This window comes from Diplotaxodon limnothrissa, linkage group LG20 (assembly GCF_057381915.1).
Source record: "Diplotaxodon limnothrissa isolate DT_005_m linkage group LG20, D_limnothrissa_male_GT1.1, whole genome shotgun sequence".
NCBI lineage: Eukaryota > Metazoa > Chordata > Actinopteri > Cichliformes > Cichlidae > Diplotaxodon > Diplotaxodon limnothrissa.
In genome coordinates, this window is record NC_140615.1 from 30,442,754 (window position 1) to 30,457,410 (window position 14,657).

At 40.4% G+C, this 14,657-nt stretch overlaps 1 protein-coding gene across 2 annotated transcripts; it reads right to left on the reverse strand.

Moving 5' to 3' along the window:
- Positions 1-1,038: 1,038 nt before the first annotated feature.
- LOC146611172 (rho-related GTP-binding protein RhoA-C) lies at positions 1,039-14,380 on the reverse strand. Of its 2 annotated transcripts, none has more exons than XM_085344836.1 (5): positions 14,321-14,380; positions 10,208-10,363; positions 6,593-6,713; positions 6,369-6,499; positions 1,039-3,914 (listed from the first exon to the last, which is right to left on the reverse strand). In XM_085344836.1, the coding sequence occupies exons 2-5, from the start codon at positions 10,361-10,363 to the stop codon at positions 3,741-3,743; spliced, it is 582 nt and encodes a 193-aa protein (XP_085200962.1). In that variant the 5' UTR covers positions 14,321-14,380; the 3' UTR covers positions 1,039-3,740. The 2 variants fall into 2 exon arrangements, with proteins under 2 accessions (XP_085200962.1, XP_085200961.1); XM_085344835.1 differs by having other exon boundaries at positions 14,299-14,351.
- Positions 14,381-14,657: the final 277 nt, after the last annotated feature.

Sequence of the window (14,657 nt, forward strand, 5' to 3'; positions counted from 1 at the left end):
TTCATCAACAGTTATGGAATATCTTGATTATAAAATATCATCGCATCATGCTACACCACCTCATGTGGGTTAAGCACAGGCCTCCCTGATTTTTTTTTGAATAATTCTGATATTAATTTACATCCATGCTTTGGGTAATTTATCTTATTTCATCAAACTGTCCTAAGATTCAACTTGTGAATCGCTCGCTAGATCCAGTGCAAATAATCAGACTCATTGATTCAATTTATTGTTCCTTTAATGACTGTAAAGCCTCAGATGTACTTCCACTTGCATGCCCACTAGTGTCAGACTTTAAAGTAATGACTCCTCGGGGTCTCCAGTTGTCTGTGTCCACAATGGAATATATTTGAGGATGAAGAGATCAGGCGTCGATCCCAAAACATGCTTCCTCCACCATATGTCATTGTTGGGATGAGGTTTGATGTGCAGTGCATTGTTTTTGAAAAAACAGCAACAGTCATTTTATCCGCTGAACTGCTAAACTGTCAGGTTTTTAGAATGGCTTTCATAACCTTCTCCAGCCTCTCTGCATCTCTCTGCATCTAAAGCCCTTAAATGTGGGGCTCACACACACTTACATCACAAGTCTGCCAAGTGTTGGCCAGTAATTACACTGTGGTTTTTATGTTATTTTTCCTTTGTGAGGCAAAACTAGACTCATTGCTTATCTGGAATACTTGAATATTATAACAGTTGAATGTTTGCAGTATGGAGTTGGGATTAAACTTGGCTATTGATGAGGTTATAGCATCGATGGGGAATATGTTCCTGTTATACGTTTGCAGACACATGGACATCTACACAGACCATCATGCTCACCATCTTGAGCCAAGACTTGGACACTCTTAAGTGGGTAAGAGGACAAAACACATGAGAAGTGACACACACAGCAGATTTGGTCATTCTCAAATGTATTTCCTTTAGAAAACTTTACAAAAGACTACTGGATATAAAAGAATATTTTGCTTACAAATAACCAATCCTATAGAAGATCCTTGCATTTTGCATTTCAGAATTTGGACATTGTGTGTTTTTATATGACACAGACATTTGAAGCTATGTGCAAATAATACAAAAGTAAGCTGATGGAATATCCCATAGTTAAAATAGCATACAATGGAATGCAGAGCAGGAAAGAAAAACAAAACATATAGGTACACTATAAATGTTCAAACTTGTACTTAAATAATGAGTTACATATTAGCCTCACAACATGCTTTAAAGTAGCATAATGTAAATTTCCAGAGCCCTAATTCCATCAGTACAACACAAAGATATTAGAAGAGAAACACTGTTCTTTACCAAGTGTGTCCAGTCTTAAAAGCCTTCTAGTTACAGTCTAACTGTAGCACTGATGGAATTAGTGTTGTAGAAATTGTACATTATATTAACTCTTCAAGACAGCAGGTGAACAAGACCGGATCAGAAACATGGAGGTGTGGCATTAAAACTGGAACTGCTCGACTCGAACACAATCCTTTCTTCTATAAACATCCACTCCTCTGTGTCAGAGGTACACCGAGGCCTCTTTAATATCTGACAGTTAACAAAAACTCTGTTCAGGATCATTTGCCTTTGTTAGCGCTTCTATAGCCAACTACATACAGTGTTAGACAGTCCACATCAGTTTAATGACTTGAAAAACAAAATCGAGCAATCAAATTTTGAAAAGTTGTACAAAACACTGGTAATTTAATCTTACACACAAGGTTTGGCATCACACAAAGTCCTTGTTTTGAAAGAGAAGCGCAGACTTTTATTTTGAAAAACAAAAAGTCAGAAATGAACCACAGTCTATGACTACATCATACACAACTAATGTAATCATGCATTACTGTAATTTTATTGGAATACCTGTATTGGAGTAGAAAGGCCGATTTTTAGCACACAGTGTTCCAATGGCATGTTGTTACTAATTCAAGTTTATCATGTTAGAATGTTAATTCATTACATTTTTAAACTTTTAGCTAGCTGAGTAACTGAAACATCATCCTTTGTGTGTTCAACAATAATGTGCTATGAAAGTGAACGCTATTGCATGCAGGAAGCTGCCCAGAACATTGTACACAATATTATTCCCTTTATAGAACAGCCCAACTGAGCAGCAGGCCAAATACAGGAGTCTGCTGTCTGAGAACAACACCTGTTAAACACTAAACAACAAGAGCTGAGAAGCAGATCAGGAATGCCTGCTTAAAAACAGTGGGGAAAAAAGAGACCACCTTATAAAATGAATAGATGGGTAAAGGTTTTGAATCCATTTTAAAATTATTTTGTTTTTAATTCTCTTAATGGTTTTGCCCCTGAGCTGCTTCACCCTTACATGCCGTCACATGCTCTTACATCAGCTAACCAGGTGCTTTTATAAATCCAAAGGAGACCCAGCTTCTGCAGCTTTGGCTCCCAAAATGTGGGATGAGCTGCCTCTGGAGGTCAGGCAGGCTCCATCCCTCACTGTTTTTAAAACCCGTTTAAAAACACAACTTTTAACTCACACACCTGGCTTTTAACCCAGTGAGAGTTGTCGTCTTCTTACCCTTTGTATGTACTTTTACTGATTTATTCTTTTGTTCTCTTATTTTCTGTACAGCACTTTGGTCAGCTGTTATGTTGTTTTTAAAGTGCTTTAGAAATAACGTGGGGAAAAAAGAACAGATGTTGGACAGAGGAAGTCAGGGAGAAAGTTTTATGAACAGATAAACCTAACAGAGGTATTTGGGTCAAAAAGAATATTTCTGAGACAAAGACTGAAGGATCGTGGAGGTGTGCCTGCCACCTGTCAAGTGGCACTTTGTAAAAGTTTTGGAGGTCTTTGGGGTGAAGTGGGAAATTCTGGGAAATTCAGGACAACATCGGATCCTGTGGATGCTGACTGACTGCAACAGCAAAGTGAGCCATAGAATGACTAAACTATACAGAAGCAGCTGAGAACCCAGCACAGTCATTGGATCTCAGTCCACTCTCACCCACATTAAACTGGGAGCTTCTGGAAGAATGAACTAAAATGTCAGCAAACTGATGGTAGAATGCTGGAAAGACTCAATTATTTTTGCAAAAATCATTATTTCTAACTTTTTAATATCAATAATAAAGAATAAAAGTGTGATTTTTATTGAATTATTTAATTTGACATTTGGCAACTTGTACTTTTGAGCGGTAGTGTGGATTTTGAATGTGAACCTGCAGCGACAGGTTACTTCATCATCATAAAGGAGGAAATCAGGTCTGTATAGAGTTGGATGGTCATTGCAGAGAAATAAAGGAAATGACAAAAGTACAGACTAATAGGATGTTAACTGAAAGAAACGCCACAAGCCAAGTCCTCCAGAAACTTGTTCATATGGTACACAGCTGTGAATGTACTGAACACCTGGGATGGATCAGTTCTAAAGATGGGCTCGTGTACAGACCATCAGGCTGCAATTTAGAATAACGGAGACCACTTCATAGGTCTGGAAATCCCAACGCACCTCTTTAAGAGAGATGGTTCCTTCTTTCCATGTTCTCTTGATTTTAGGTTTGATGAATCCAAAGATATGATTACAGATTAAAGGCAGATTAAACCTTGGACATGAATGCTTACACTCCCCTTTTGACCTAGTTTGATTTTCTCCCTTATTCCTGAAAAGGACCCATTCAATTCTGCACAGCATGGTGACAACGTAGAAACAGGAGGAATGATTTTGTTGGCAAGGATCCTTTCCTCCTGTCCTCCCTAACCTGTGTAACTTGACACTCTATAGCAGAAGGCAGCCACTCTTTCTGCCTCGTTTCTTGGCCTGTAGCGCCGCCCTGGTGGCCATCTCAAACACCTCCCTCACACCATCCTTCGTCTTGGCTGAGCACTCCAAGTAACCAAAGGCATTGATCCGGTTGGCCATTTCTCTCGCCTCCTCTGACTTCACAGGTTCCTGTTTGGGAAGAACAAAACCATGAAGGAAAACCAGCTCAATCCAATGAAAAAGAAGAAGTGAAATCATTATTCGACCCTCTGTGGGATTTATACGTTTGCTCACTTAGAAGAAATGAACACACTCTAATGTTCATGGTAGATTAATTTTAATGGAGATCAGTAAGAGTAACCGAAGGTCCAGAAACAAAAACATAAAAGTAATCTTGATTTGTTTGTCATTGAGTGAAATAAGTCTTTGATCCCTCCCACAGATTGGCTGTGAGCACATTTAGCCCACAGATTACAATCAATCAATTCCAGACACTCCCCATCTGAACTCTTTACTGTAATGGGGCGATCGTGGCTCAAGAGTTGGGAGTTCGCCTTGTAATCGGAAGGTTGCCGGTTCGAGCCCCGGCTTGGACAGTCTTGGTCGTTGTGTCCTTGGGCAAGACACGTCACCCGTTGCCTACTGGTGGTGGTCAGAGGGCCCGGTGGCGCCAGTGTCCGGCAGCCTCGCCTCTGTCAGTGCGCCCCAGGGTGGCTGTGGCTACATTGTAGCTTGCCATCACCAGTGTGTGAATGTGTGTGTGAATGGGTGGATGACAGGTTGTGTAAAGCGCTTTGGGGTCCTTAGGGACTAGAAAAGCGCTATACAAATACAGGCCATTTACCATTTACCATTTAAATGTATAAAGCACACCTGTCCACAGTATGGTATATGCAGAAGCCTGTCTTAACTTTACCAGCAAATCATCAAGCATGCCGGAAGTAATTTCTGATGTGATCAACACGGTGGAGCTGCTCATGACCGAGTTCATGTTTGGACCTTTGATTTCTGTTTTGGGGGGTTTACAGGTTTTTTTTTGAGGTGTGGACCTAAACTTTTGTTCAGCTGTAAAACAGCCTGTTTCAGTTTAAATGTTGTTTTCAAAAATAATTGTTTTGTCTCACTCCCATTTCTTCATGTTGCATATTGAAGCTCTACTTGGAACCTTGTTAAGATCCAACCATGCAAAATATGATTTTTTTGCTTTGTTGACAGCGCTGCAAACCCTTGGCCTTCTCTCAGTGAGCTTCATGATGTTGTCACCTGACATGGTTTCACTTCACAGGTGTGCCTGTCAGGGTTCATTTGTTGCCTTCTTAATGAGGTTGGGACCATCAGTTGTGTTGTGCAGCAGTCAGGTTGGTACACAGCTGACAGCCCTATTTGACAACTGTTAGAATTCATATTATGGCAAGAACCAATCAGCTAAGTAAAGAGAAACAACAGCCCATCGTTACTTTAAGAACTGAAGGTCAGTCAGTCTGGAAAACTTTGATTGTGTCCCCGAGTGCAGTCGCAAGAACCAAACGCTATGATGAAACTGTCTCACATGAGGACGCCCCAGTCCTCTGCTGCTGAGGACACATTCATCCGAGTCACCAGCCTCAGAAATCACAAGTTAACAGCAGCTCAGATTAGAGCCCAGATACATGCCACACAGAGCTCCAGTAACAGACATCTCTCTACATGTTCAGAGGAGACTGTGTGAATCAGGCCTTTATGGTCAAACAGCTGCTAAGAAACCACGACTAAGGAAAAGCAACAAGCAGAAGAGATTTGTTTGGGCCAAGAAACACAAGGAATGGACATTAGACCAGTGGACATCTGTGCTTTGGTCTGATGAGTCAGAATTTGAGATGTTTGGTTCCACCCGTGACGCAGAAATGGTGAACAATGGTCTCTACATGCATGCACTGTGAAGCATGGAGGAGGAGACGTGATTGTGTCAGGGGGCTTTGCTGGTGACACTATTGGAGATTTATTCAAAACTAACGACACACTGAACCAGCAAGGCTACCACAGCATCCTGCAGCAACATGCCATCCCATCATTGATTTTTCAACAGCACAGTGACCCCAAACACACCTCCAGGCTGTGTCACGGCTGTTTGACCAAGAGAGTGATGGAGGCCTGGCCTCCACAGTCACCTGCTCATCATCTCTGGGAACTCCTTCAAGACTGTTGGAAACCATTTCAGGAGACGACCTCATGAAGCTCATGGAGAGAACGCCAAGAGTGTGCAAAGCAGGAATCAAAGCAAAGGGGCTGTTAGGAAGAATCTAAAATATCAAATATGTTTTCAGTTATTTCACACTTATGTGTTCATTCATAGTTTTGATGCCTTCAGTGAGAATCTACAATGTAAACAGTCATGAAAATAAAGAAAAACCATTGAATGAGAAACTGTGTCCAAACTTTTCACTTATATCACACTTTATATCAAAACAAAAGTTAGTAAATATATTTGTCTTCATTATCAGTGGCTGTAGCCCTATAAAAAAACCTAATGAATGTTAGTGGAAACTGTAGTAGACTAAAGGCTGACACACAAAAGTTATGGACATTTTTGTCATTAGTTATGTTAGTGTAGTGTTTGTGTGGTGGGATTAATATGAAACTGTATGAGTGCATGCCGTCACTGACCTGTTTCATTTTAGCCAACTCTCGGCGTGTGTGCTCATCATTTCGCAGGTCTTTCTTGTTTCCCACAAGAATAATGGGCACATTGGGACAGAAGTGCTTCACTTCTGGAGTCCACTTCTCCGGAATATTCTCTGCATCAGGTACAATGTGGACAAGGTAAACATGCAGCAGATATAAAAGAGTTTTTTCATTTTTTTTAATGAAACCAACAGAAACAGACTCACCTAAACTGTCAGGGCTGTCAATGGAAAAGCACATGAGGATGACATCTGTGTCTGGATATGACAGAGGCCGCAGTCGGTCATAGTCCTCCTGACCTGCTGTGTCCCACAAGGCCAGCTCCACCTGCAGGGGAGGGACTATAGTTAATTCCTACTACACACACCAATCCTGCTTAGGGTCCTCAAACACAGGCCCATTTTTATCATGTAACAGCATGCTATGAAGACAGGTGGATGGAAGCCATTCAGGCATGTATGTAAGTGCATGAGGTGTAAATCATTGATTAGTGTTCTAGCTTACACAGAGTCCTAAAATCGAGGGCATGAGCACTCGACTGATGAAGGTGCAGACAAACTTAAGGGGGCGACAGTAGAGAAGAAAAGAGCAGCACAACCCACCAACCTCTTGGTGACATCTGCCCCCAAGATCCTTGTTTGAGACATTCTCTCAAGATTAATGTGATCTACAAGTAATTTCTATACCGAGTAATGCATTGATAATTGTTTTGATTTTGCATTCATAGATAGTTTGGATGGACAGACCTCGCTCCAGTTTTACAACTGGGAGGGAAATGGATTCATTTTTGTTTGTTTTCTTGCTAAGCTGTAAAATTATGACCCGGCTCCAGATCATGTTTTGCTTGATCAGTCAATCCAAAGCGTGAGCTGCACAGATACTGCAGGTGAGATGCAGTATTACAGAAATTCAGTTTGAAAGGGTATGTACACGAGTATGTACAGTTAGATATAAACAGAGATTTAAAACTGGTAATAGGAGGTGGTTAGTTTGTGATGTGCCTCATTATGCTGAACTAGAGCTAGGCGATAGAACGATAACGATATGTATCGCGATATAACTTTTACTCGATAGAGAAATTAAGCTATCGCGATAGACTTCGCCGCTCTTGTCCTCTTAAAAAAATTTAAAAAAAAAGGTCAGCCAATCCAAATTAGGTAGCGCAGAGCCGAACCAATCAGGGCCGCAGCGTCACGTCGCGTGACTCGTTACGTATAGCACAAGTGCCAAGCCGCACGTGTGTTTGTTTGGGAAGCAGCCAGCGGGTAATGGAGCCAGCGCATAATGGAGGAAATGAGTGTGCCGACTAGAAAAATCAACCGAGCGTGACCGAAGAGAAAACAGATGATGGTTCCAATGCCGGAGAGATTGTCGAACGGAAGAGCCATAGAAGTTCCGTAGTTTGAAGGTATTTCGGCTATTTCAAGTCTGACAAAAAACAGAGTAGCGTGCACTGTAAATTGTGCCGAAAGCAAGTCTGGAAATACAATAAACTGGTGCATGCGTCACACTGTGCGCCACGTTATTGTTTCGGTGAAATGAATTTCTACAATACTGTTACTGTTAATTCTACTCTCTGCAGTGTTTAAATGCTTACATATACACACAGTTACTGTCCCTCCACACATACGACTCGGTTCTGCTTCTATGCCCCAGCTTTGTTTACTTTTTCCCACCGAGGCTTCTAGACTTCTGATTGGCCAACATTTCTGCACGGTTAGGAATCTAGCGCCACCTGCTGCTTTGGCATGTTCATAGCAGCGTTTTCCTTCATTTCTGCCTTTATGTGTGGACGGGATTATTTTTTAAAACGAAAACGGAAAATCTCCGTTTTCAAAAATACCCGTGTACGTGTGGACGTAGCCTCAGTCTCTGACTGGAAGCGCTAATTCGTCATTCGGCTTTTGTCAGACTAAAGTAACTGTTAAAACTGTTTGAAAAGCTAAGCTATACAACAAGGAGAGTTTGAGAATTTCCTTTTAGTTCTCAGTTTATTTGATATTGACAAAAGTTAGTCAGTTTTGTCTGTTCTTCTGTAAAACAAACTAAGATTTATTTTTAGAATTAATATTTTGTTTCTAAGTGGAATTGACAATTTAGTCTGTTTCGTTTGTTCTATTTTGAAACTTAAACGCTTTAGCGGCTGCCTTTTGTGTAGTTTGCAATATTTGCCTTTATTTATCTGAAAAAGTCTCATGTTCCTTAAGTACATCTACCCTGTTGAACTTATTATGGGAAATAAATATTTAAAAACAAGCTGCTGATTATTTCACATTTTACTTGTGAGCAATGGCACATTTAAATCTTACAAATATAGTTATTTGGCTTATATCGTGATAGATATCGTTATCGCCTGAAATGAAAAAAACATATCGTGATATGAAAAAATCTCATATCGCCCAGCTCTATGCTGAACTAAATTCATTGCTCTTGTATCGAAGTTTGACTGGCCTTAACACTTTGCATACAGCAGGTAAAATAAGTATTGAACATGTCACCAATTTTCTAAGTAAATATATTTCTAAAGTTGTTATTGACAGAAATTCCTACCAGATGTTGGTAACCATCCAATCCACACATACAAACAAGTCAAACCACTGATGTCCATAAATAATGTATATAATGTAAAATAAGCTCTTTTAGACCTTTGCAACCATACTGATGGAATGGGTTACAGGAGAATTTCTAAACTACTGAAGGATCCAGTAAGTACTGTTGGGGCCATGATCTGGAGGTGAAAAGAACATCATTTTACCATCAACGAGCCACGACCAGATGCTCCCCACAAGACTTCAGACAGAAGAGTGAAAAGAATTATCAGAAGAGTTGTCAAAGAGCCAAGGAGCACTTATGGAGCTACAGAAAGTTTGCTGAACAACATTTAAACAAGCCTGTGAAATACTGGGAAAGTTAGTCTGGTCAGATGATACCAAACTTGGTCTACACACCATGCTGGGAGGTCACAACATATCGCCTCACAAACACCATACCAACACTGAAAATTGGAGGTTGGAACATCATGGTGTGGGGATGTTTTTCAGCATACGGCACTGACACGCTTCATGTCATTGAAGGAAAGATGAATAGAAAAATGAAGCGAGACGTTCTTGATTAAATCTGCTGCCTTCTACCAGGATGAAGGTGGATATTTCAGCAAGACAACACTGTCAACGAACCTGTCAACTGGTTTCAAAGAAAGAAAATAAAGCTGTTGAAATGGTCCAGCCAGTCACCTGACCTGAACCCAACTGAAAATCTTTGGAAAGAACTAAAGGTCAGAGTTCATAGAAGGGGCCTATGTAACGTTCAGGACTTGAAGACTGTTTGTGTGGAAGAATGGACCAAAATCACACCTGAGCAATGCATGTGACTAATACTATCTATTAGTGGTAGACTGCCATGTTAAAATTATTTATTGTTAAGCTTTACTCAAGGTGTACTTAAAGTCAACTCTGAACTTATTAACCACAGAAATCATCCGTGTGGCTGCATTTTGTGCAGGTGGCTGACCAAAAAGTTAAAAGCAAATTTTGCAGTAATGAATATCACAACTCTATCAGCTATATCTATATTAACATTCATAAAGCTATCCAAGATAGAGAAAATAATTAAAGCTAGTTTCAGCTTCAATATTAACATACATACATCAATCAATAGTTACAATATAATGTGCTATTTATGAAATTGGCTAGTGTTAAAGTACTTTAGATATGTCCCGTCTTAAAACTCTTAGCCTCACACATAGCACACACACTGCTATGCTACTGTGCTACAATAAATATAAAACAATCTGACATTTATTGTTAGAATGAACAGCTTACCTGTTTACCATCCACCTCAATATCTGCCACGTAGTTTTCAAACACTGTAGGCACATAGACCTCAGGGAACTGATCCTTGCTGAACACTATGAGGAGGCAAGTCTTGCCACAGGCTCCATCACCGACTATCACCAGTTTCTTTCTGATTGCCGCCATCTGAAAAAAGTCAAAGTACAGAATCCATCAGCCAAGCTAGAGATTTAAATTAACACAAAGGTTTATTGCCAAAGACAAACTTGTTAGGGAGAGTGGTTTGAGCTCTTGTGAAAACACAAAATCAGGGAAATAAGAAATCTGAAAAGGTGAGAAAATACTACGTAAAACTAAGAAGAAAATAATGTGTGCTTGGACAGAGCTGAAGCAAGGTCCCTAAAATGTTTGCACATTTCTCAACAATCACAAAATAACTTCAACTGTAATGTTTCATCACAGCTTATTTTGAACGTTAGGCAAAACAGTTCTAGCTTTTGTCAGTTGTGGTTATTTCCTGTCTTTGCAGGTAGAGTGCCTGATGAGGACATTATTAATATCCCTCTGTAACTAAACCAGACACAACTGTATCAGAGAGCCACTGCTTTGCCTGAAAATGGAATGCAGGGATCTGAAACACATTCTTTTCTATTGCTTGTGCCGCAAAATAACGGTTTCCTGCAGAGTGTGAGCACTCACACATGTCATGGTCAATCCTCAACAGTTGAGCTTTGAAAACCGTGCGTTGTGATGTATGTTTGTAACACCAAAAAAAAAGAAAAAAAAAGTGTACAGCTGCATGAAGTTCAACCACACAATGAATGAAAACATGGAAGAAAAGTTTATCCAAGTTTGAGAATTATATTCCAAAACATCCTTTAAGGGTCCCAAGGAGGAAAGTGGTGCTGAATCATATTTTCCCTAAATTAGGCACAACACAGGTTTGTTAAAAAAATAAAATAAAGAAGCTTGCTGTATCTAGGTAGGTGGACTAGTTTTTAAATACAGCAGGTAAAATAAGTATTGAACATGTCACCAGTTTTCAAAGGGAATATATTTGTAAAGGCGCTACTGACATAAAATTCTTCCCAGATGTTGGGAAACATCCAATCCTTTGTGGATCGGATGGTTCCCTGCAGGAAAAGACTTATCAGAAGTGTCGTCCAAGAGCCAAGGACCACCACAGAATTTGAAGAATGTTTGTGTTGAAGAATGGGCCCAACTCACACCTGAACAATGCATGTGACTAGTTTTTCCAGACAGGAGGCATATTGAGTCCCAACTTGACATCCTGCTATTATGCGTTCTGTATCTTAGCTGTTCCTAGGACTGCGCTCTTCTCCTGGAAAGAGGTCTCAGATGTTGTTCCTGGAATGTGCTGGATTCCAGGAACAACACTCACCAGGTTTTATCCTGGTACTATGTGTTTCACAGTTTCCAGGGTCCCTTTGCACAGTCTGTAACTTGGGTCCTGTCAGCTGTGACAGCCGCCTTTATGGATCTGGTGCTTAGATCCATAGAGGCATGTGCCATGATCACAGCCTCTGTGCTGTCCTGTAGGCCGGCCTCTTCTAGGAACTGGTAGGATTTCTTGATGTCATCCACTTCCTTCATCCTTCCTTCATCCGCAGGGGCTCAGTCATCCATACTTCCTCTTCCTCATCACTCTCCATCTTCAGCTGTCTTAGGCATTCTTGGAGCAGCTAAACTCAGGAGGTCATCTTCCTGATGTATTTCGAATGCGTTGTTTCATCAAGGATTGCAGTTCTGACACTTACTAATCCTCACCTTGCCTGTTTCCATTGCTTGCAGAGGCTCGAAGAGCTTGACTTCAGGTGAAGACCTGCAAGTACTGTGAGGAGTTCTTGTTATCAGTGACATATCTTCTACTGCGGCTACCTTACTAGTGGAGATGGGCATTAGATGAATAGTTGGCGATATGTATTGATGGCTTGGATGTTACTCATTTTGGTCAGCTAGCTTCCAAGATCCGTAAAAAAAAAAAAAAAGTATTTATTTATTGACTGATTGATTCATTTGCCTATGAGTAAGTTTGCTAATAATGATGGAGCTAATAGAAGCAGTCAACAGAAAGAAAAATAATAGCGCTGCTTTAACAGCACCCTCATTCATCTGTGAGCAAATGCCCCTTCCTCAGAGTGCGCCCAGATGCTTGTTGATGGAGCTGCAGAAGCTGGTGATAGCCTAGCATACTCAGCCGGATGGTGGACACGTACATGCTCATGTAAGTTAGCCGTGTTTGAGCACTATACGTCTGCACAAGCGGCACACCGCTTTGGTTACATCCTTAGGTTTACCTCTGTCATCTGGTTTAAAGCCAAAGAAATCCCAAATTGGCGACTTTATATTTTTTTTTTAGTGCTGTCAGCGTTAACGTGCCATCATCACGACCAACGCGATGAACAATTAACTCATCTGGAGCGCAGACTGAATTAAAATCCCTGAAATGTCTCTATCAACGCATTTCAGCAGTTAGTCCAAAGTTTGTTCATTCTGCGCTCCAGATGGGTTGAGCGCATTCAAAATTTTAATCGCATTAATCGTGATGACCGCATTAGGGCTGACAGCCCTAATTTTGGGGGGAAATTAGTTTGTCCATGTTTGGCCTTCTTCTGTATTTTAAAACATGCAAATCAGTCCATGATTACATTGCTCTGCCCATCAAAAAGTCTGTGCATGTGCAAATATATCGCCCATTGTCAATTTTGGGAAGTTCACCACTGTTCCAAGTGTTCTTTATTTGTGGATAATGGCTCTCACTGTGGTGCCCTGGAGTCCCAAAACCTTAAAAATGGCTTTGTAAACATTTCCAGACAGATGTCAGTTACTTTGTTTCTCAACTCTTTTTGAGTTTCTTTAGACTTTGGCATGGTTTGTTACTTTTTGAGATCTTTTAGCCTACTTCACGTTGTGACACAGGTTGTATTTAAGCAATTTCTTGATTAAACTGGCCTGACAGTAATCAGGCCCTGTGGTGAGTGAAACTGAATTCAACTCAAGGGGGCCAATAACTTTCCCCCCACAGGGCCAGGGAGTTTGGGTTTTTTTTTTTTCCTTGATAATTGAAATTATTAAAAACTAAATTTTATTTTTCAACTTTCCAAGTTATTTTGGACCAAGCTGCCTTTTTAGAAAAATGAATCTACTGAACTAATCTCTTACATAAATAATTATGAATTTTGCTAAAAGCATTAGTGGACATCTTTTTATTACATATGACAACCATGTCAAAAATGAAACTTCTTATAGTATTTTTGGTGTGTGTGTGTGTGTGTGTGTGTGTGTGTGTGTGTGTGTGGCAATAACACTGAACACATCACTACACAATAAAGTACAGTTATGATAGTTAAGACCAAATTTCTGTCCTTTTGACTAAATATGGCACCCAATATAAATATGTTGGCTCACAAATGCCACAATTTGGCTTTTAAATTGTGTCGATAAACCCATTCAAGCGCTGTGACTCTTCTTTATCCAAAGCAGTAATTTCAGGATGTATTTCTGTGACATCACTATTTCCTGAAGGTTCAGACGTCCGCTCAAACGCAGTTCAGTAAAGGCAGACATATTTTGAGTACATCGATCTCCTAACTAACTTTACAGTTATACTATAAACGACTAGTCTTTTCTGTAAATACCTATAAGAACCATTAACTACTTCACAACAAGATAGTTTACCGTTATACACTGCTGAGAGTTTAAGCCTCGGTTATCTGGGGATTTTGTAATATTATGCTGATTTAGAACTTCACTTCCTTAATGATACGTGCCTCCGATGGAGGGGCACTTGTAACTCAGCTCAACGCTGGTGAAATGAAGTTACATAAAACTTGGCACGCTAATGTTTCCTCAGTTCTGAAGTAGCCCGTTGACCTCTTTAGGTCACCAGAGTGTCGGCTAACTTCTACCTAGCTGCAGTTTCCCTTTCGTCTACGGAAGCTAATCATTAGCTTGCTAACTTTGCTTACTTCTTCATGATAGCTGGCCTCTTGTCGACCTAAACACACACACTTTAGAGAAGGAAGCATATTACTTGATACCAGTTTCAACGCTAAGAATTTTAAAAAGCAAAGGGAGATTCTGAGCAATCAGAGTTTTACCTTTTTCCTGCGAGATACTCGCCTTTCTTTAGTTTTCCTGTCAGAACTAACAGTCCCGCCCCCGAAAGCGCTACGAGGATTGTCCCGGCCAAACCACATACTTTCAGCCAATAGGATACGTTGAAGTCATGAGTGAACGGCAACTTAGCCAACCAAAATAATATATTATGAAAAGTCATTGTTTAGCCCTAACCGAGAGGCTGAAGGTTGTGCCCCTGAGTACAGCCTCCCAGGGATGTTCGTGTTTAGAGCGCAGTTGGTATATAAAGCATTTATCTATTAAATTATATGAAACAAGGTTAGCTGACACCCACAGTATCCCCTTCATCATTTCTGAAGTTCTATGTTATTGATTCAAT

Excerpts from the sequence above, each read along its gene's own strand:
- LOC146611172 (XM_085344836.1), bottom strand. The coding sequence starts at position 10,363 with ATGGCGGCAATCAGAAAGAAACTGGTGATAGTCGGTGATGGAGCCTGT. Across the intron at positions 6,714-10,207 it reads TTGAGGTGGATGGTAAACAG|GTGGAGCTGGCCTTGTGGGA; the intron begins GTAAGCTGTTCA and ends CCTCCCCTGCAG. Across the intron at positions 6,500-6,592 it reads TGACAGCCCTGACAGTTTAG|AGAATATTCCGGAGAAGTGG; the intron begins GTGAGTCTGTTT and ends TACCTGATGCAG.